The 23,714-nt window shown below is 39.8% G+C and overlaps 2 protein-coding genes across 2 annotated transcripts; one reads left to right on the top strand and one right to left on the bottom strand.

Annotated features, from left to right (window-relative positions):
- Window positions 1-965: 965 nt before the first annotated feature.
- Window positions 966-3,813, top strand: LOC149811399 (uncharacterized). The gene is made up of 2 exons (XM_089993874.1): window positions 966-1,101; window positions 2,588-3,813. The coding sequence occupies exons 1-2, from the start codon at window positions 966-968 to the stop codon at window positions 3,811-3,813; spliced, it is 1,362 nt and encodes a 453-aa protein (XP_089850000.1).
- A 3,211-nt stretch (window positions 3,814-7,024) lies between these two features.
- On the bottom strand, window positions 7,025-23,126 carry ARP2 (actin related protein 2). The gene is made up of 15 exons (XM_089992747.1): window positions 22,810-23,126; window positions 20,862-20,972; window positions 19,557-19,691; window positions 19,334-19,405; window positions 19,084-19,162; window positions 17,942-17,991; window positions 17,512-17,615; window positions 17,346-17,414; window positions 11,012-11,075; window positions 9,968-10,036; window positions 9,712-9,795; window positions 8,206-8,264; window positions 7,699-7,765; window positions 7,529-7,612; window positions 7,025-7,306 (listed from the first exon to the last, which is right to left on the bottom strand). The coding sequence occupies exons 1-15, from the start codon at window positions 22,849-22,851 to the stop codon at window positions 7,226-7,228; spliced, it is 1,170 nt and encodes a 389-aa protein (XP_089848873.1). The 5' UTR covers window positions 22,852-23,126; the 3' UTR covers window positions 7,025-7,225.
- Between the last annotated feature and the right edge of the window lie 588 nt (window positions 23,127-23,714).

Raw genomic sequence — 23,714 nt, 5'->3', positions numbered from 1 at the left:
TGGGGAGGAGGAGATCGTCGGGGGGTGAGGCCCGTGGGCTCGGCCGCCTAAGATTTGGCACCATGGATGACGACCTTGCATGTGGTGAACTCAGAGAGGGAGATGGGCTGTGACTTCTTCTTGCGGGAGGGCTTGGACTTGGCGGCGATAGAGAGCGAGGGGAACTCAGAGAGCATTGCATCATTCATGCCCTCCTCTTCTTCCTGGCGTGGCTCCTGATGCATCCGCTCGAGCGCCTCGCTTGTCTCTGACGGGGCACCGAGCACCATCACTGTTCTCTGCTTCCTCTTCTGACAGCACCTGCAGCGGCAAGGGCCTGACAGAGGAAGGTCCTCCCGCTGCCTCTCACGACCTCCTCTGTCTCCTTCTCCAACACCCGCTTCCCACTCTCATCAGGATGTTGGGGGTATAAGACCAACGACAGAGCCCTCAACGAGATTGCTGAGTTCTGCTCGCCCCATGACTCTGATGGCCACGATAGTCAGTCGGGCCTTGTGGGCATCGGCGGAGCCCACGGTGACGAACTCGCTCGCACCCACCATTCTTCCTAGGCCCAGTCCCACAAGGTCGTGCCACCGGAGCTTCCTCTGCTTGTTGGACCCGAATGCTGCTCATCTCCTCCAGTGTCGTCGACGCTGCCCTAGCCTGCCAGGAAAAACTCGCTGGTATCTCCAGCAGGCCGGAGTCGTACGCCCTGAGGCTTGAGAAGGAGTCATTGCTCATCTGCGCCTTCTGTGATCTCGTTGAATCCTCATCACGAACCACCGCTCCTTAATGACAGCTTCAATGCCCTGACGCTGCAGCACAGGATTCCCACCCGGGCGAGAAGGCGAAGCACCGCGACCCACACAATTTTCTTTACTCCGGCACTGTTTGCCCGGACTTTCCCACCAGGGATCTCTTCTCTTCCCTGATTCCTTAGGCATCATGGTAAATGTAGGGTGCGTACCTCGATTGCGGCATCGATGGAGCTTGCTACCATTAAGGGAAGGGAAAGGCTTGACTTTCCCTTGTCATTAGAATGCTCGAAATCTCCCTATGCGCAGGACATATGGCTTCAATATGGTGCTCAGGTTCCACAACTGCCTGATGGCACCCAAAGTCTGTACTCTTCTTTTGAGATCCATCCTTGGTAGTGGATGCTTCCCCTTGGTGATGTTGTCTATGGAGATACTATCATGAAAATCAGGAAATTTGACGTCATATAAAGAAAAGTCGACCCTGTTTGGTCAAAAAAAAATTTGAGAAATTGTGGTTAGTTGATAATTTAGTAAATAAAAATCATACTTGATTGTGATTAATCAGTAAATTAATTCTGTATATTGTTTTTAATAATATTTTTTTTATAATGATAAAATTTACTTAAAATCTTTAATTAAGGACAACATACATAAATAGAAGCTAAATATACAAATATATATTTAAACGAAAAAATATTTCATAAGTTTGAAACCATGAAACGAAGAAAGAGGAGAAGAAAACCTAAAGTATTAAACGAATGATAATTCTAAACATCCCGAAGCATTTAGCCAATATTATTCACCTGAAATATTAAAATAAAATTATTCAATCGTAAACTATGTCACGACGACATGGAAGCAAACCGGGATTCAATATGAGGCACAAATTCACAATTTTTTGAAAGATGGGTCTGAGAAAATGGTTTTTTCAATTATTTAATTTATTAGTTTTTTGATATTGTTGAAAATATAATTGAAATTACTAAATTACAAAATAAATTGCACGAGTATCATAATGTATCATGTGGCATGTCAACATGATGCGTCGTGTCCCTGTGACGCAAGATGATAAATTGCAGTGTCCTTTTGGCATCCATTTCCATCTCTCCCTCTCAATAACCTTGTTTAATTATTAGAAAATCGCTAATTATCTGCTTTGTGTCCATCTTTTGAAAATAGAAAATCTAATTTCTTTATACAACTATGTGAGCAGAGCTTATCCAATCTGGACTGCCTGTTCCAGCTTCATAATATTTTCCACCCAACACAGCCTCGTTCTAGACAGTGGAGACTGGAAAAACTAGGCAAACAGGGCTCAGGATGGAGTATTATGGGCCGGGTCGGCTCGAGGAATATCCAAGACAGATCTGGATCTAATTCTTCACGAGCCCTGCCCGAAAACTAGATCCAATATCGAACTTGGAATGCCCCACGTTAGGGCACGTGGCTAGTTTCCAATGTATACGTGGCAGCACAACAAAGAAAGCTTGACCTGCAGGGTTCTCTATGTACCACGAGATAAATATCTTCGCCAAGGAGCGGGCACTTGAGTAATTTCGTCCAAAAAACAAGAAGCAACTAGAAACAACCGTCCAGAAGCTTCCACAAAAGGTTCGCTACTTCGAGAACGTTCCGGAACTCCAACACCCCGCCGCGCGGAATGAGACCCCCTTATATAAAGGACTGTGCATGCCTCCTCGTCCCATCGACAGATTTCGTATCGATCTTCCATCTTCGCAAAAGAAGGCAAAAACCCGAAATTTTTCGATTTTCCGTCTCCCCGAAAAAACAACGCCGGAGGTTTTCTTGAAATCTTGATTTCCCAAGTTTCCTTGTTTGCTTCACAGCGTCGTTTTTTCCCATGGAGAGCGCGTATTTCAGAAACCCCTGGAGGAGCCCCGCCATGCCACGATACTACTCACCGGCGATCCGTGGTGTTCCGGTACGCTCCGCGAAAACCGAGTCTCCGAAGGTCGTCTCCATCCCCGTCCGCTTCGTCGCCGCCGAGAGAGAGAGGTCGGCCGCGGCCCTGAAGATCCAGAGCGCGTTCAAGGGGTTCGTAGTGAGGAAGAACGTCAAGAAGATCTCTCGGGTCGCGGCTGAGGCGGACCGGCTGGCGCAGGCCATCTCGATGGCGAAGACGGCGAGGCTCCTCCGGGGTGATTCCAAGGAGCGGCTGAGCATGAACGAGTCGCTGATGTCTCTGCTCTTTCAGCTGGACTCGGTTCGCGGGGTCGACTCCGGGGTGAGGGATCTCCGGAAAGCCGCGATCCGGAAGGTAATCTTGTTGCAGGAGTCTGTGGACGCGATTCCGTTGCGAGAGGCGGACACGGAGGCGATACCTGACGCGATTCACGGTGACGGAGCCGACGGGAAAACGTGTACCCGTCGAGATGCCGCCGGTGAAACCCTAGACGAGCCGGAAGACGGAGATAGACGTGGTGCCGAAGGCACGATCGAGCAAGCCCTAGAAGATGAAGATCAAGATCAAGATCGAAGCGAACTCGGGTGCTATCCTGCCGAAGGAACCCTGGCGGAACGCGATCCCGTCGAACCAGCTCGCGATCGCCAAGATCTGCAACGATCAGACGCCGATCTCGTGGAAGAAACCCTAGAAAATCAGGAGACCGCCAGAAATGTGGGGGCTTCTGCCTGCGAGAGAGTTCTCGTAGAGCAGAACGACGACTCAGCGCCCCGAGACGCCGAGAAAACCCTAGAATCGCAGAATGGAGTGGAGAGCGAGGTCCCCAGAGAGGAGGGCGTGGAGAAGGAGGACGCGATGGAGATCCAAGTCATCGAGAGCAGCGTGAGGCCCGCAGAAGCAGCCGATGACGTCGGGGGAGACCGGAGATCGGCCGTCGAGGGAGCGATCGAGCGGGTGGTGGCGGAGAACGAGAAGCTGAGGAGCCTCATCGCCGGGCTGTGCGAGAGGAACGTGGTGCAGAGCCGGCTGATGAGCTCGCTGGCGGAGAGGGTGGAGCACCTGGAGAGGATCGTGAAGCAGCAGGAGCTGAGGAAGAAGATGAAGAAGCAGAAGGTAGCGGCCAACGCTACGAAGGCACGGAGCCCTTAGTCCGCGTAAACGTGTTCGATTGGCGAAAAGAAGAGCGGCAGGTGTGCATGTGTTGTGAATATCCCATCTGCTGATCTTCTCCACTTTTTGTTCGTGAAAATATTGTAAAGAACGACAAAAACTGATCTTCCCCACTTTTTGTGAAAATATGCGAATGCTTAGTGTTTAGGAAATGCCTTAATAATATGCGATTGCTAAGCATGCACTATCGGAGTTCGGTTCCACTGTGCCATCCCCCATCTTCATACTCTAGATCAAATCTGACTTTATGGATGGATTCAGCACGGTTGGATCAGATCCTTTTAACAAAAACAAATATGTTTTTTTGAATCACAAAATTTTGTGTTTTGTCAGTAGTTGATTTTTGAATCGCCATAATATCCTGGCAAATAAGAGTCGGATCTCAGTGATTAATAATGATATAGATCACATATTGAAGGAGATCTGAATAGTGTTGCTCAGTGTTATTAAAAACAAGCCTCAAGGTTCAAAAAGTGCATCTTGCCTCAAGGGAGGGTCTTTGCACCCTGAGGTGCAGCATAAAAGCCCAAATGCCCTGAGGCTTACGCCTTGTACACTTTGAGGTGTATGCCTCGAGGCGAGACGCTCCTCAAAAAGTGAGGTGTTTATGCCTCAAATTTTTAGTCAAATGGGATCAAAGCCCCTATTTGACCAAAAATTATAGTTAAATATTAGTCTCCGACTCTAATGAGGGTCGGGAGCCCTCATTCTGTCAGTCTCGTCTCACTCACTCTCTCCCACTTCTCGCTCGTCTTGGTCTCTTACTCTTTCCAACTTTTCGCTCGTCTCTCACATCTCTACTTATCTCTCGGTTGCTTGTCGCTCATCTCTCACTCACTCGTCTTTCATTTAGTCGCTCGTCTAGGTCTCTCCCACCTCTTGCCTTTGTCTTTTTAAAAAAATAAAAAGAAAGGTAAATTTATACAATGCAAGGGCGGCATCTTTAAACCTAAACAAGTTGGGTTTGATTCATAAGAAACTGGGTTTCAAATTTAAGCCCAGAAAAAAACTTAAGGACCGGTGCCGAGGGTGCCACCCGACCCCTCTTACTGCAAGATCAAAAACTCAAATTCTGAATCAAGCTTCACAACTCATCAAGTATTGGTACTTCAATGGGCATGGGTCAGACCTGTTTTGGATTTGACCAATCAAACTCAATTCATTACCTATTTTGATCTGTTTTAAGGTGCATAAAGGATTGTTTTTATTGTATGTATGGGTGGCAAAATTTAAAGGATCTATTTTAAGGTGCACGAACTTTCACCTACCTAAACATATAGATTATATCAAGAGGGTGTATTAAAAAGTTAAAAATATTAGTGCTTTTTACAAGAGTATTCTTTACCCACAAGGGTAGCAAACATTAACCCTTTACTAAACGAGGCCTAAGTGAGGTCATTTTTTATGCAGCGCTCGGCCACTGCTGACCATCCATCAACATTTCTCTAGATAGGAACCACACACATCTCTAGAAATGCCAAGATGAATGGCTGTCTGTCAGGCAGGTTGCTGCATACAATGTAAAAACTTTTTTTTACAGAGAAAGCTGGGGTTAGGCTGACCCCTACCAATTATACACCCATACTATACTATTTGGGGCTTTGAACTTGAAAAGTCCGAACCCAACCCATGTCTTAGCCGGGTTCGTGTCGTAAACGGGTCGACCCGCCTAACCCGTTTATTAAATGGGTTGGGTTCGTGTTAGGGGTATGCCAACCCGTTTGACCCGTTTAATAAATGGGTTAGGCAGATGGGTCAACCCGTTTACCCGATCCGCCAACCCGTTTACCCAACCCTGACCCGCCTGCCAACCCGTTTACCCGAACCCGATCCTCCAACCCGTTTACTCGACCCGACCCGACCCGCCTGCCAACCCATTTACCCAACCCGTTTATTAAACGGGTTAATCGTGTCGTGTCGGGTTACCCGTTTAATAAATGGGTCAGGTTCGTGTTTGCCACAGTCAACCCGTTTAATAAACGGGTCGGGTTCATGTTGAGGTATGTTGACCCGCCAACCCACCGACACGACCCGCCAACCCGACCCGATTGCCACCCCTAATTGTATGGTGCTTGATACACACATGCAGGTATACTTATTTTTTCTCAAACAAAAAAATACATACATGCCCACATACACGTACCCCATACCTTTGTAAATTATGATGTTGTACCCTATGTGCCCACACCTGCATACATACCCATAGCTGTACCTAGATTTTATTTTTTGTTGGTTATTGTTTTGTCAATAACATATTATTTATTTATTTATAATTTTAGATACTTTTTATAATTTTTTTTAAGTTTTCAAAAAAAAAATTAAGGCCTACGCTTTACGCCTTGAAGCTTACGCCTCAACGCTTTTCACAACATTGGTGGTGCGTAAAGGAGGAGCAGCTAAGAAGAAATAAGGATGAGAGATTTCTTATAAAGTACATGATTCCTCAATTTAATTATCGAGCTCTCTTTGCAAAGGTCATGCCCCACTTTGGATCATTGGATTTAATTAATTAGATTTAGATCTGAATCCAACTTTGGATCCAACATATGGGTTGGGTTTCATATGCGTGAGACCGATTGGCCACACTGGATCAATACCAAGATCCAACACATTTGTAGAGTCCGATTTCATCACAACATCAATGAAATCTGGAGGGGTGTAAACTATAAAAATAGGAATGACATTGGAGATGAGTGGAACCGATTTCTGCAATATGGGAGAGATCTCTCAGTTAAGATAGTGCAGCCCCACCATCCAATTGTCACTTTTCAGTAAATTGCAACTTTTTTCTTTTTTTGTGGGGTATAAACAAAGCTGAAGGATAAGAGATTCGAACTCAAGACCCCTTGGTTATATGATAGTGGGACGTAACCATATTGCTAGGGATGGCAGGGGACTGGGGCCGGGGGACAAGGTCTCTACCCGGCTCCCCAATTTAAAAATCTTGCCCCCCATTCCTGTTTCATGTCCTTCATCCCCGGTCCAAACAAGGTGAGGCAGGGTGGATCCCGGTTTTCCCTCGGCAAGCTAAAATCCATCCTGCACGGATTTTGATTTTAACCTTCAGCCCCACCTCCATCCCCGGGGCAAGGTGGGGGCCGGAGCCGTTTTCCCGGAGTCCCACTGCCATCCCTACATATTGCTATCTCATTTGATCCCAACTTTGAAACCATTTTACAAAAAATATCACTGAAACATATAGGTTTATAAGCAAAACATAATTTAAAAGCAACACAATTTTTCTAACATGAAAAGTGCGTTCTGGAAGACAATTACACGTTGGAAAAAGACTTTCTTTTTCTGGAACTATCTTTCTCACAAAGTTTTTCAAAATCTAAGCTTTCAACTTCTAGGATATGTAAATCTGAAAATGTTTCAAGTGACAAGTACATCATGCCTGGCCGCATTTTCTTAAGCTTGCAGCGCCCTCTTCCTGGTAGTCCTCTTTGCTGATCCAAAGCTCAGGAGCGTCCTGCAGAGATTGTATGTTCACAAGCTTGTAGTGAGGGGATGTTCCTTCAACTAGTTAGAAAAAACTGGTCAAGAATCTGCTTTTGTGGCTTGTGGAATCCATGCAAACTGTGCAGGCTTTACAATCACATGAACAGGTTTTCATGATCTCACACAAAATTGGATATTCTACAGAACTTGAGTACTGAATATCGGTTGTTTTCAAAGGCACGATTAAACATACCTTCATTATACTTGCAAGTACAGCGCCTCCAAGATAGACTAGGTGCTTTCTCCGTGGCGGGTCCTCTATTCGCAACCTTAGCTTCTGGACCAAAGTATAGGTACAAGTGGTTGAGCTCGCTCAAGCATGCACCCAGAGAGAGAGAGAGAGAGAGAGAGAGAGATTCAAACCTTCAGTCCATCCCTATTTCCTTTCAAGACATGCTCCACATAACGGTCGAGTATCTCTTTCTCCAAGCTGCACATTTCGGTGTCCAATTAGGAACTATCTCACGTTGCAGAAAAAATGGTTATAGTAGGAGAAAATAGAGAAACCATCAATCAGTTTCTCTTCTAACAGAGTGCGGATCGTATGAAAAGCTGGATGACATTAGCAATGTTACCCAGCAGCCCATTAATCCTGCCCCCTCTACTGTAGTTCAGTTCAAGCGGGACCCAGTCAGGACGGGATTAACAGTTCTGGATGCTGGCTAACATTGCTAATGTCACCCAGCATTTAATATGATCCGCTCTCCTAACACGAGCAAATGCAGGAGTAATTGCTGCATATTCATCGTCATGCCTTGGACCACCTAACTGGTCTGTCAACTTAATACATCTGCGCGAGGGATGTACCATGACACAGGGAAGAACCATTTCACCAATTTTGTACCAAAGATGAGTAGTTTGAATCATTACCGACTGGGCAATCCAGGGTACATGGTACTCCCTCCGCTGAGAACGATATGCTGGTAAAGCTGCATAAAATAAAGCAAAATTAGAATGCAGAAATAGATGCCCTGACGGTAATTGAACACACCATTTTATAAAAGAAGCCAGATTCTATAATGCTAAGTTTCCAACTTAATGTTTGTCATTCCGTTCTGTCACTGAGAAGAATGGATGCCAAAGAGAATAGCTCTTGTAAGTGAACAGATAGGTGAAAATACACTTTTCAAAGGAAAATTGGAGGTAAAGCATAAGCTTTGCACTGAATGTGGGAAGTCACAAGCCTCATACTGATGGATGTCTTACCAGCAGACTTCACTATCATTACAACTATATGGCTGAAGAATAGGTAAGGTTACCAGCAGAAAGAGATTCTGAATTTTGACTCTGATCTTGCACTTTATTGTAAGAGATGCATGTAAAATAGTCAATTCTTGAAGATGAGGTTAGAGATCAGCATATCAATATTGCAAATCTGTCATTCCTAGACATCATTCGGTCTCAGTCAATAGGGATGCAACATAATAGCATGAAACTTCTATTGATATAAATAAATCATACTCCATCCTCTGGTTTTCCTATTTAAATGCCTGGTTTCTACTGTAATGCTCTCAACCAGTTACTGAAAGCATGCAAGCGATTCTGATTGAGAAACATGGTTAGTATGAACTTTTCGAATTTCAACTGCAGTGTCATATATATATTTTGTTAAAAGATGATGAAAAAATAAGACCCCTGCCAAGAAAATCTTCTAAAGGCCTTTTACAATGCCAACACTTGCCACTGCTTGGGTTCATCACCGGATTAGGCGTGTATGAAAAATCTTATGGCTCAAGTTATTCAATCTGAGAATGTTACATTGTCAATAAATACAGCTAGTAATGCATTCTAGTCAGATTTTTGCAAAAAGATTCTGACCAAAATGCAAAACATGACACTATGTCAGTTACAAAGGGCCTGACAACCATCTTCACCTTTCTTCCACAGTAAGTGGATGGTGAATTTGTGTGTGTGAGAGAGAGAGAGAGAGAGATCCTAATCCTGTAATTTCTTTTCAAATTTGTAGCTTAAGAATCAATAGTGAGTCTTTCTCTCGTAGGATCAATATCCCTAACATAAATGTAATAAAGAGAGATCCATAACACATGGTTACTTCACTTTTCTTGTGTAAGACATCCAATACGTACTTTCTTAGTAGAGAAAAGTTAAATCCTTGTGATAGCTCCTAAGCTCATACGATAAGAAAATCATACAAGTGACCACAGCTAGATGCTCATAACTACCAGACATTACAATAACCGCAGCGGATTAACATGTTTAGTCATGGATATAATAACAGAAATAAACCAAAATGTAAGCCATTGAAAATGAAATGTGGCAGCTCCTATGCAGTAACTCATACTTTAACCCTACAGCTTCTGGAAATCGAGGTACTCTCTATCAACAGTTAAGCAATAAAGCAGAAAACTTTCATACCAACATACGGTTGTCAATGTCCATCTCCTGGATACAGCGAAATACCATGTCAGCCATACCGTCGCCTTCAACATCTATAAGCTCCTGCATGAAGCAAATTAATCCATGAGATGGAAAAAAAGAAGAAGAAAAGACTGGCTTCAAATAAGATATAGTAAGATGAAGACTTTGAATCAAAGGATGATAACATCAAACTAGTTATACTGTCAAGTCAAAAGATACATCATTTAGTAAGAAAAAACACAAAAAGATTTACTGGAGTGAAAAGAGCCTCAGGTGCCTGGAAACGTTCAGTTCCAACTTTTATAACCCTGCCATCTGGAAGCTGACCCCAAACAAGATTAGCAAAAAAGAAAAAGACAATGTAGTAAATGCCTCAGCAAAATTATCTAGCGACTGAAGAGGAAATATACAAATCAACTCAGCAAAATTGATGATTGAAGAAAATGTTACTCAAAGAAGGATAGCATGCTTATTCAAATAGAAACAAAGCTACTTGATCCTGGATTGTGAAAAAGCTTTTTGAGCCAAACATTCAAGTTAACGATCTGAGCTCAAGCCCATAGTCCAAGCTTGAGCCACACCAAACTTCCATGAACTTGGTTTCACAAAGTCTGATAGCATTATATGGAGATCATTATAAAATACTTGAACTTCATAGTTGGATATATATTATTTTTTAACTTCATATCAATGTAGACCACATTTGAAGCAAAATGAAGTCCTAATCCAATTGTAACTTGACAGTTGCAAGCACTCGGATGTAATATTTATTACTTTTTGTTCCGTGTTACAAATAATATTAGCAGAAAACTTGATCTTGAACCTAGGATAGAACTTGGGATCAAAGTGATAATCTGAAGCAACCCACTTTCAAGCTCTATATTTAACAAACCAAGTCTGAGAAACCTACACCTCAAACTGCTTGGCTCATTGACGCATCACTTATCAGCATACTAGACTGTAATGAAAATTTAAAGCAGGAGCCTAATCAGAGTCGTGATAAGCATGATTACAAAGCTAAGTGCTTGCAGCTTTGAAGCATACTGTGAAGTCTTTGCAAAGCGCAACGGCATTATTTAGTAAATAGCAGCAGAAATCTAAAGATGGACTTGCAGATGTGGAAAGCAACCCAGAGAATCCTACAGTGTGAAAATAAAGGAGACTGAATATGCCCAAACCAAAGCATGCTATATCCGTAAATTTCAACCACATAGTACAGGATATGAAACAAGATATTGTCATGATAATTGTTGAAATATATATTTTTATACACTGAAAAATAGGGTAATCATCTTACAGTGTAATTCTTAACCAGGATGGTGGTTTCTAGACCCAATTGGTACTCACGTTTGTAGTCATAACTGCAACAAAATTAGAAAAGGAAGAACAGAAAGCAGTAAGTCCTAGAAATACTACAGCAGAGGAAATAACTGTAATGAAAAGGGGCGGAAGCACCAATAAAGCAAACCACTCTTGAAGAGTGATCTCAAGACCGAAGAACACAAACACTAAAAGTGTATACAAAAACCCACTAAAGGGAAAAATGACTAAAAGTCATAAGTTGGATATTATTGAAGAAAGAAGAGGGCAAAAAACCCTTGCAAATACAAGAAAAAGCCTCCTCTATTTATAGAGGAGGAAACCAAAGAAGAGGGACCACAAGGGGGCTCCCATCTAGTCGTTGGGAGCCCCAACGGTCATAAATATGACCATCGGGGCCCCAACGACAAGATGAGTGGGGCCCCTTGTGGTCTTACAAAAAGCAAAACAAAAAAAGAAAAAAGGAAAATAAAAAGTAAAAAAGGAGAGAAAAGAAAAGGAGGAAGGATTACATGGAGATTTACCAAAATACCCCTATCAGGTATTTTGGTAAAATAAGAAAACAAAAAAAAATATGTATATATATACTTATATATACGTATGTATATATATAAGTATATGTATATATATATTTATATATACATAATTTAGCATGCCCCTCAAACTTTATGGGGAGAAGACCGAAAGTTTGCTAAGAAGAAACATAAATCGTGGAGTTGGGAGCGTTGTGGTGAAGAAGTCAGCCAGTTGATATTCTGAAGTAACGTATGGTAATGTGATAGTTCCTCTGAGGTATTCGTCTCGAACATAATGGCAATCTATTTCGATATGCTTTGTTCACTCGTGAAAAGTATGATTGCTTGCAATGTAGATCGCACTTTTGTTATTACAACAGAGCTTGGTGGGAGAGGAAATGAGGACGCCCATGTCACCAAGGAGACTTCTGAGCCATACGATTTCCATAATTGTCATTGTCATGGCCCGATATTCAGCTTCAGTGGATGATAGTGAGACATTTTGCTGCTTCTTGCATCTCCACGAAATAAGAGATTCACCTAAAAAAATGCAAAGACCAGTAGTTGAGATACGATCATTGGGATTTCCTCCCCAGTCAGCATCAGTAAAAGCAGTTAATTCAAGAGATGAGGAAGAGGATAAGAAGAGCCCTTTGGAGATGGTATTTTTGATGTATCGCACAATTCGCATTATGGCTGCCATATGAACTGAAGTAGGTGCATGTTGAAACTGGCTTGCAGCATGAACCACACGAGCTATATCTGAACGGGTGATGGATAAATAGGTGAGAGATCCAATTAATTGACGATAGTGGGTTGGATCCTCAAGTAGAACACCATCCTAAAGTCTCAGTTTTGCATTGATAACTTCGGGAGTCTCAACTTTCTTTTCATTAGATATTCCTGACTTGGTACAAATGTCTGCTGCTAATTTCATTTGAGATAAAATGTATCCTCGGGAGGAGTAAGCCACTTCAATTCCTAAAAAATATCTCAAGAATCCAAGGTCAGACATATCAAAAGTTTTCTTTAACATAGACTTCACATCATTTACCCCATTTTTGTCACTCCCAGTGATGATCATATCATCAACATACAACAGAAGAATAACAATGAAATCACCTGTCTTCTTAACAAAAAGAGCAGTGTCAGTAATAGCAAGAAGTAAATCCCAAATTGATTAATACATTACTAAACTTGTCATACCAAGCTTTAGGAGCTTGCTTAAGTCCATATAAGGCCTTTTTTAATTTTAAAATTTTACCATTTAAATTCATACTCAGAGGTGGTTCCATATAAACTTCTTTATTTAAACTTCCATTTAAAAAGGCATTTTTAACATCAAGTTGAAAAATTGGCCATTTTTTAATAGAGGTTATTGCAATAAGAGCTCGAACACTAGTCATTCGAGCAACTGGGGCAAAAGTTTCATCATAATCCACCCCATATTCTTGGACATACCCTTTGGCTACTAACCTAGCCTTATATCTTTCTAAAGAGTCATCACTCTTAGTTTTTACTTTAAAAACCCATCTACATCCAATGGGTTTCTTGCTATTGGGTGGATCAATGATTTCCCAAGTTTGTGCCTTTTTAAGTGCATTAAGTTTCAGTTCCATTGCTTCATTCCAATGAGCATATTGTTTAGCATCATTATAATGAGACGGTTCATGAAATGAGTGAAGAGCTAGCAGACATGCTCGAAAATTTGGAGAAAAAGAATCATAAGATACAAATCTATTTGGTATTTTAGAAGTACGATTTGATCTTCTTTGAGAGGATTCTTCAATCGACTCATTTTGAGAGAATTTTTCAAGGGCACAAGGAGGATTATTTTCATTCCTTCTAGAGTAGACTTGCGTTTGCCTTGGTATATTTTCTTCTAAATTTTGGTCATCATTTGGAGGTTCAAAATGATCCTCTACGAGAGTTTCACTAGATTCAACATGATCATCTATGACCTTTTCTTGAGGTAACAAGTCAAATAAAAAAGAATAATCAATATTTTCATTTGGTTTATGCGAAAAACCATTTTCTTCTTCTAAGAATGTGACATCTTTTGAGATATAAAGTTTGTTTTTGAATATGTCAAAACATCGATAACCTTTTTTGTTTTTCGCCATATCATAAAAAAATACATTCAATTGCCCTTGAAGAAAGTTTATCATTTTTGTGAGTTAGAACAAAGCATTTACATCCGAAAATTCTTAGTCTTTTATAATCGAGAGACATATTGTAAAGTTTTTCAAATGGAGAAAGATTTTTCAAAGAAGATGAAGGGGTTCTATTGATAAGATATGTTGAGGTTAGAACCGCTTCGGCCCAAAAGGATTTTGGAATATTTTTTGAAATTAATAGAGTTCTCATGGTTTCTATTATGTGTCTATGCTTTCTTTCCGCAAGACCATTTTGTTGCGGAGTGTTTGGACAAGAACGTTGATGGCAAATACCATTTTCTTTCAAATAAATTTGAAATTCATTGGACATATATTCGCCCCCCGAATCGGATCTAAGAATTGATAGATTTCCTAAAAATTGATTTTTAACCATTGCATGGAATTCTTTAAAGAAGGAGAAAACTTCGGATTTGCGACTTAAGAAGTAAATCCATGTAAATCAAGTGAAGTCATCAATAAAGACCACATAGTACGAAAATCCTCCTTTGGATAAAATAGGGGAAAGTCCCCATACATCGGAATGAACAAGTTCAAAAGGCCGAGTGGTGACATAATTTCTTTGAGGAAATGGAATAGCTTTAGATTTCCCAAAAATGCAATCTTTACAAGTCATGTGTTTGTCTTTACAAGTATTGTTCAAAAAAGGAAAAAGAGACATCTTTACAAAATTTGGATGACCAAGTCTCTCATGCCAAATTCCAATACTTTTGTCCTTTATAAGATTGCAAAATGACTTTGATGGAAGAGTCAAAAAGTCCATAAAATAAAGATCACCCCTTCTATGGCCTTGCCCAATCAGCTTCCCTGACTGGAGATCCTGCACGGTGCAATCTTTAGGTGAGAAAGAGACTTGGCATCCATGATCGGTGATTTGGGAAACGGAAAAAAGATTTAGATTAATTTTTGGAACGACTCTTACTTTAGGAATGAAGAAGTTTTGAGAAGTTTTAAAATCAAGTGTTCCAATACTTTCAATTTTTAAAGATGTCCCCATCGGTCGTTGAAACATAAGAAGATATGGGTTCGGAAGAAACATTAGAAAGAGAGTTTTCATGAGATGTCATATGAAAAGAAGCACCGGAGTCTAGTATCCACATACCTGGAGGTGATGAAGAATAGGCGATGGCGGCTCCTGATGTTGAAGATGAAGAAGTCTTGAGAAGATGTTGGAGAACTTTGAAGATATGATTAAGAGTTTCTTTGATATCTCCTTCTTTGACACTTTCTTCTTCCTTCTTTGGAGAATTTTCTCCAACCGCGGCCACTTTTCCCTTAAGCTTTGGGCAAACCGGCTTGATATGTCCCGGTTTATTACAATAGTGACAAATCACTCCCTTTCTATATCCATTATTTTTGTTAAAGTGGGGAGGTCTATATGCTTTTACATTTGATCCGGGCCTAGTAACGGCCAAAACTTCATCACTCTTAATACTTAGGCCAAGTCAAGTTTCTTCTTGGCATACTTCGGCAAGGGCGTCTTCAATGGGTAAGGCTTTACTTCTATGGAGAAGGGATGCCCTAACTTGTTCAAATTCCGGCCGAAGACCATGGAGAAATTGGAAAAAATGCTCATTTTCAATTTGTTCTCTTCTCAACTCAATATCTTCCGGAGCCACCCATTTGGGCTCAAGAAGAACAAGTTCATCCCAAAGAGGGGTTAAAGAAATAAGGTAATCACGGACACTCATATCTGCTTGTCTAGTAGAACGGATTTTTTCTTGACAAAAAAATTGTCTAGCTAGATCCTTTTGGGTATACATACCCTTAAGAAAGAACCATGCATCATTGGCTCTTCTAAATTTAGCAATGTTGGCACAATTTTTGAGGTCCACATTGTTCATAAACTATGCCAAAATTTTGACATGGTTACTTTCCCAATCCTCAACTTTGGATTGATGGTCATTGATAGCTTTGATGCGCTCATCGCCATCTAAAGCTTTTTCAATCCCACTTTCAATTTTAGTGAGAAGAGAGGGTTTGAGAGTAGTTCCCATAACAAAACCCCAAAGTTTCTTACCTCTTAGATGATTTTCCATAGCGGAGGCCCACATAAGGTAATTGGATCCATTGAGCTTAAAAGAAAGCTCTACTTTAGATTCGCGTTCCATAGGTACCGAATAGTCTTTCTTTCTTCAAAAGCTTGAGAGGCACACGTCCCAAGATACCAAAAAGAAGAGAAGCTTGATCACCAACCTCACTCTGATACCATGTAATGAAAAGAGGCGAAAGCATTAATAAAGCAAACCACTCTTGAAGAGTGATCTCAAGAGCCAAGAACACAAACACTAAAAGTGTATACAAAAACCCACTAAAGGGAAAAATGACTAAAAGTCATAAGTTGGATATTATTGAAGAAAGAAAGAAGAGGGTAAAAAACTCCTCTATTTATAGAGGAGGAAACCAAAGAGGAGGGACCACAAGGGGCCCCCCATCTAGTCGTTGGGAGCCCCAACAGTCATAAATATGACCGTTGGGGCCCCAACGACAAGATGAGTGGGGCCCCTTGTGGTCTTACAAAAAGCAAAACAAAAAAAGAAAAAAGAAAAATAAAAAGTAAAAAAGGAGAGAAAAGAAAAGGGGGAAGGATTACATAGGGATTTACCAAAATACCCCTATCGGGTATTTGGAGAATAAGAAAACAAAAAAAGAAATATGTATAAATATACATATATGTATATATACATAATTTAACAATAACTATGTGGAGTAGATCTTCTGACCATAAAAGTATCAATACAATTTAATTCAACTAATTTCATTATTTTCCTGCAGAGAATTACAACAATACAAGTAGAACTTTAAAATGTCTTTCAAATAGCAGAACCTTAAGACAATAGCCAAAGGGAATTTTTGGGAGTAAAAATGTGTTTTATGTGTAGATACCAGTTTGCTTATATTGTTAAGGGTTATCTTTTTAAGATTAAATTCAACAGATGCTAATTTAAATCACCATAAATTATGAGAGGGCCTCAACAAGTAGAAATTTACCATGTTTGAAAAATAACTTCGGTTTGGATTACAAAAGCCGTTCCAATAGCTAGAAAGGACATAACTTTAGTGGGGAATAGATAAGTCTTTCATCACAACAACCTTCAGGGATAGGTGTATCCTGAGTTCCAGATTTCTCTAATTATTCATGCTTAATTGCAAATTCTAGAGAAAAAAATGACACCCTTTTAAAAAATGGGTTGGAGAAAAGAAGATTTTAAAACCACCAATAATTGTTAAGCAGCAATTGTTCCTTGAAACTTTTGTAGCACCACAAATTCTCAGCACAGGGTTAACCTATTTAGGAAGACGGGCAAAGTCTATAAAGTACCAATCTCAAAAAAGGGTGGAAGAAAGTCCATAACAACCCAAAAAGATTTTATTTTACTATGATGATAAAAAACATTGAATACACATTCCACGAAATAGGTTAAAGATACCTATTCATTTTGTGCGCATAGTGTGTAGACATCATAAGATTGTAAGGTGAAAATCCATGGGATGAGAGATGATTTGATTTCATTTCCCGTCCCACCCCCACCCCCCAAAAAAACGCTGGAGATGCAACTTCTTTGTCCTTAATAGAAAATTTAAACTGCAGATATGTAATAGGATAAGAGTCATAATCCACCTTATATAACAAAGTTTTTCCTTAATTTCTCTGACAGTTTCAAAGTCCACTGATCGATTCATTGCATACCTGAAAACAAGAAGAAAATTACATATAACTATATAAGACTAACAAAAGCACTAACTGTTGAATAAGTAAGCCTAACTCGCCCAAACTAGCCTCTCACCCTCTTCGCAGCAACAAATCCACAAGATAGGATGTTATGTGCCTCCCAGCTACATTCATTCGCTTTGTGAGATGTGGGAATGAGTAGCCCTCCACAACAGGAACCTAAGAGGTGAATGAGAGCGATTTGGTTAGACTTATAGAATCAGACCTGAGGTTGTGCAGAAAGTTGTTGTTAATAACTGAATTTGCATGCAGACTACAAATGATAGATGCACTTAAGAATCATGTGAAGGATGAACTTAAGAACCATGCAGCTTTATTAATACAGTTCACATAAAGCATAAATATTCCATTTTGCTTCACACAATGCAGAAACCCTATTTCAAAACATTAACCTAAAATTAATTCCAGAAGTCTAGCAGAAATTTCTTTTGTAAGAAAAGCCAGTTGGTAATACTCCAGGACTGCTACAGAATAGAGTTACTTACCACATGAGTGACACCATCACCGGAGTCAATGACAAGACCATTTAGTAAGCCTGTCAGAAGAACTGAATGTTATAACAAGCACAATTAAATTGACATCACACATAATGCTAACCATAGTTTGAGGAAACAAGCCCCGGGAGGAGAAAGCCTGACTCGGTAGGGTTAGAATCTTGAGCAAAGTGACAAAAGTTAAAAACGGAAAAATATCGGCAACCAAAAACTTGTGAGAAATAGAATTTTTTTCAAAAAAATATTGGCAATAAAAAAAAATTAAAAATATAAAAAAATTTATAAGTAAATACAAATAAATTTTTTAAAATTTTATAAGTAAATACAAATTAAATATTGTCAATTTTTAAATGGTTTTTTTATGATAAATGGTTGACAAAAACATAAATATCGCATTTAAAATGCAATATTTTTATGATAAATAGCCGATAGAAACATAAATATTGTGTTTAAATTTTGAAAATATCATGAAAAATTAAAGTTTAAAACTTTTATGTAATTTCTCAACATATTTCCATGAGATTTTCATAAATCTCACGATATTTGTCACACTGGTCTTGGGTCACATAACGAGAAATTCAAGAACTTAACCAGGACAACCAGCCACAGTCCACATGGACCCATGCCAGTCACCTAAATGAACCTTCTAATGCAAATTAGAATGCCCAAGTCCAAAATGAGTTGTACAAGGCAGCCAAGTTGGAGAGACAGCCCAGGTGAACCTAGTAACACATCAGCTGGCATTATGAGCTACTAGAGGAAATGACCCACAACACAGCTTAAATATGAAACTTCAATAATAGACAGGAAAAAATAAGATTTTGAAGAAAACTAATTGAATTCTGGGATTCTAGAATGACATTAAGTTTTTTAGAATGAAAATACAATCAAAGATCTAAACCAAGAGGGCCACCAAAAATCAATTTGAGCACTTATTTTCATGAAAAGATTCCTTATTTGGATGAGAAGAGAGTAATATATGCATGTGATGATGCTATCCTGGCCACTGGGCAAAACAAATATTCAGGGATAAGGTCTAAGAAACAATGAAATAGAAAAATAGATTTCAAAGGAAGTGCAGGAAGTAAGGAAGACATTATCAAGTCTTAACCTCCAATTATGTTGGGAAGCACCTTGAGCATACAATGTTAGAACAGCCTGGATTTGGATAAAAACAGCATTGAATCCATACTTCTCAAACATGGTCTCAATCTGCAACAGTTTTCATACAACAGACCATGAGATTGAGTGAAAAAATGCAACTCTATTCAACATCCCTGATAACAGCACAATAAAATGTAATAACAACATAAACTATACCTGTCAATGGGAAATGATAACGAGCCTAAAAAACTCAATATTGAATCTGAAAACTGCACTCACCATTGTTTCTCTGTTTTTTGAAGGATTTAAAGGAGGATCTGTGAGCAAGATCCAACATTCTGTTGGGTCTATCTATCACAAGCCAGGCAGAACATAAATATGCTTCAGATTCAAGTGGATAAGAACAATATCCGTGATTGAATTTTACAAAGAAAAAGAGGAGTAAAATCTCAGTGATACAGAATCTAAAAGCTGGAAAATCACCAGACAGCAAGAGATTTACTTTTAATTCATTGAAAAAAGCATGGTCCCAGACATAGCCCATATCATCCCAATTCTGAACTATGCCATTATTAACAGGATAAGAGATGTCAAGTTGATGGCGCAATTCTGCACATGCTTCCCCCACAACAATATCCTGAATGACAAAAAAGTCATTTTTTTTCACCACTGATGATCAAAACATTAAGGCTGTGACATCCAATTATAACTGTAATGTGAATATTGGAGTTGTATAGATGCTAAAAGACAAATATTTGGAACCTGAACAACACAAACTGGAATAGTAATAAACCACATAAGACTAATCTTCATCTCTGTCATGTGATGTGTAATTAAAAAAGGTAATGGCTACAAAAGATGAAGCATACGAACAGTGGTTTCATCAATCAGGTGAATTTTAATCATTTCTCATTATTGTCTCCATAGCATCTTTTCCATACAATGGCATATGTACAGATTTGACAAACTTCTCAATGCCTCTTGCGACTTCTGATAACAATCTTCAATAGATGATGGTAACAAACTGTCATTATGAAAAATGGCATCAACCAAATCCATCTTGGATTATTAAGCACATTATTTTCACCTGATGCTCCCAATCTTACCTATGTCTACATAATAAGGGAAAAGAAATAACTAGAACAAAGGCCTTTGTTCGAGTTAGCCAAAAATTCAGGAAGTTCAGTCTTAATTCCATGCACATTACCATGTTAGTCCTAAGGTTTAATTATCAAACTGAGTGCTCAGACAATAAAGCACTAAATTACTTCCCTCCTATTGCAGTCAATCTGATAAGGAAGTATTCCAAATTAGGGTCCAAACAAGGTTTTTGAATCATCTATCGTGTAAGCTTATAATTTTATTGAATAAGGCAATTATCAGATAAGATCTGGAAAACCTATATGTTTTATAAAAAAAAGTTAGAAGACTCCAGTTCACTCCTTCCTACACGCATTTCGGGCAGTTTTCAGTGTTTTAAATATTGTTCACATATAAAAAATTCACATTGTTAATGCACATAAAACAAATTTGCTATAAAATAACCTTAGAAAATTTCCGATCAAAAAGCAGCATAGGTGTCGGCTAATGTGTGTCCCCAAACTAGCATGTAACTCTTGATTCCAAGACACAGTTCCATGTACAAAATAAATAATCCATGCTCTTATCTAATTCAGACTGCAAATTAAACTTCTGAAAATCAGTTGAGTATATCTCTTACAACTTTTTACCGAGAAAATATTGGTATCACAGAATTCCTTAGAGAAAATTTATAAGAGAACTTTTACTTTGAAATGAGACAAGTCACCTTTATTTCTTGCTCTGTCAGTGATTCTTCATACCGCAACATGGGACGGCCCACCACACAAGGGAATACAGATGTCGGGAAATTTTCTCCAGCAAAGCCACATTTTACATACTGCAGAAATACAAAACAAAGTCCTTTCAAAGATATGCAGGCTTTAATTTGTGTTGATTATAATGCAAAGGGAGATCATTGTATTAGTGACATGATTTCTAATGGCTCCTGGAAACAGAAATTCAAAATTATGAAGCCACAAAAATGTACACAAGAAGAATAAGGAATGGGATATTATATACAGATTCCAGTGCTCCTTCTAGTAGCATGTCATATTATGTCACTAAAAGCTCGCTAGTGTGAACTATAGAAACACAACCACATTCCACAAGAAATGACGAGGAGTTCATGGTTTTCAGTCATGGATCCCTCTTACTTTATGGAATACAATTACAGACACTGCAGGTCAAAGCAAAAATTACAAATCCATAAATCAATCTTCAATTTCAACAACTAAATGTCACACTATCTGTTTGACATTATTAGGTAAATGAGCAGGCCTTCAAGCATCTGAAAGATTCCGGGGTTGTAAATGACAGCATTTCAGATAGAAAATGATGACTCCTTTCCCAGTGGCTTGCAATTATTTCAAATATTGTCCTTTCAAACACGGGAACCAAAATTGAACGCCTTTCAATTGCAGATCTACATCAACTCATTAATTTGAATGCAATACTTGGAAAAAAATATCTTATCAGCAGGCTACAGCAGTGGGCAGTGAACATGCTAGCACTGATAAGTCAATAACATGCAACGGTAAGGGGGTGTTTGAAATTTGAATCACGGATGGACGTGGATGGGACAGCGCGTCCTGCCCTGCCCTGTCTACACACCCCAATTCTCCGCTATTCAGTTGGGGGGAGAGGAGACGGAACAGCGGCTGAGGCCGTTTTGGCATCCTGCGTTTGCATGGGTGCATGGAAAGCATATCAAATGCCCCCTAACTGAATGCATGCCACCAAGATACAGATGTGGGATATGTTTGCAGCCTGGGGGGTGGGTGGGGAGGAGGCATCAGGCATCACCAGAGCATGTACCATTTTACATAGAAATGGAACTATTTATGGTAGGGTCATGAAAATTAGGTCGTCCCTCTGACATTAAATCCTCTAAGAGCCTCAACCATATGCATTGTTTTTCCCTTAAATTCAGATTTCCAGAATGCGAAAGCTAGAAACAATAACACATATATCTGAAGAGTTAAATTCCATCATCAATTGAATTTCTACATCAATAACACCAACCAGATACAGCAATATCCAATTAAACGATTGAAAAAACAAAACAAAAGCACGACAGACTCAACCTCACAGGGATATGCGGGGGATCACAACATAGCACGAAATGCCCTAAAAAACACTGACCAGTACAATCAAACTCTCCCAAATGCATAATTCACAGCGACAACCACAGAAAACCATACAATTATAAGAATTTCAAAACGAAGAATCTGAATGCCACAAATCCATAAAAGAATCAAGCAAAATATGCTCCAAGAACGTGTCCAATCAACCAAAAAAAATAAAAAAGCCAATCAACAGTGAATATGCAAATATTTTACAGAGAGGAAGATCAACAACTGGTCCCATCTAGAGTTCGAAGCGGAGATCAGAAAGGAACTCAAGAAAACATATCGATGGTTATTCCTAATTCGATCGAAACCAGCGTCGACTAGAAGCGATTGAATCCTAGAACTGCCGATCCTTTGACGAAGAAGATCGAATCAGACTATCCCCATATTACCACAGCCAGGGATTTGAATCTAAAATAGAGCGATCAAAATTGAATAATTACGATAAACAACTCCATCTCTGGAATTCTATTCACCCTTCAATGTAAGGACAAACGTCCCAGATTTTTCAAGAAAACAGTAAATCTTGAGAGAAAGAGAGATTACACCGGTGCCATTGTCGCAGACGACGACGGATCCGTTGTCCATGAGCGATCCGTCGGAAAATGAGAGAAAAGGACGAAGACGAGCTCTTTCTGATTCTGCCAGGGAGGCCTGTTGCCTTTTTTGTAGCTGGAGTGCGATATTTTCAAAAATATCGCAAGAAAAGCGATACCCCCACGCTGCTATCTGTTATAAACTTCTGATATTATAATAAATATATCGCTTCTCATGGCGATATTTATGCTTTTACACGGGGAGAACGTAAAAACCCCAAGGAAAATGAAAAATTTGAAAATCTCATCAGAAATTTGCAGCCTGATGTCACCATACAGAAATGGGTCGGATCGAAGTGGATTCAGGCTATTTGGGTCCGGCATTCAGGAATTCTTACACGATGCAGATCCGCTTAGGCATTATTTGATTGTCCCCTTTGGCACCAACTACCGTTAGGGATTTTCACAAAAGGGTGCATTTGATTGCCTTAGATCTCATATCCGGAAATCTAGCCCAACTCCCGTACCCATCGAACCACTGATCCATGAATTTAGGGGACCAAGGGTCACATATCTTCCATGAGACCCATGAGGCTCTAATTAGGGCTGTCAGTGGGTCCAGTTTGTATCGAGTATCTGGAAATCGAATTCTCGAGTATGGGCATGAAAAGTGCTGACCTGAATAATATTCAGGTCGACTCAAACCCGACCTGAGCAATATGCAGGCTAGGTTTGGATTATGATTTTTGTCGGATACCCGACCCATTTTTTTTTGCTGGGTACCCCCACCTGAAGCGAGTATTCTATATGTATTTTCAGCAAAAGTATATTTATGAAATCATGTGGGTCTGGGTATGGGATTCCATTTTTTGTGACCCGACAAAACACGAACCCGGCAGTTTATTATTTGGGACC

Source organism: Nuphar pumila, chromosome 17 (genome assembly GCF_984573655.1).
Source record: "Nuphar pumila chromosome 17, dmNupPumi1.hap1.1, whole genome shotgun sequence".
NCBI lineage: Eukaryota > Viridiplantae > Streptophyta > Magnoliopsida > Nymphaeales > Nymphaeaceae > Nuphar > Nuphar pumila.
This window is presented reverse-complemented; position numbering and strand designations above follow the sequence as displayed.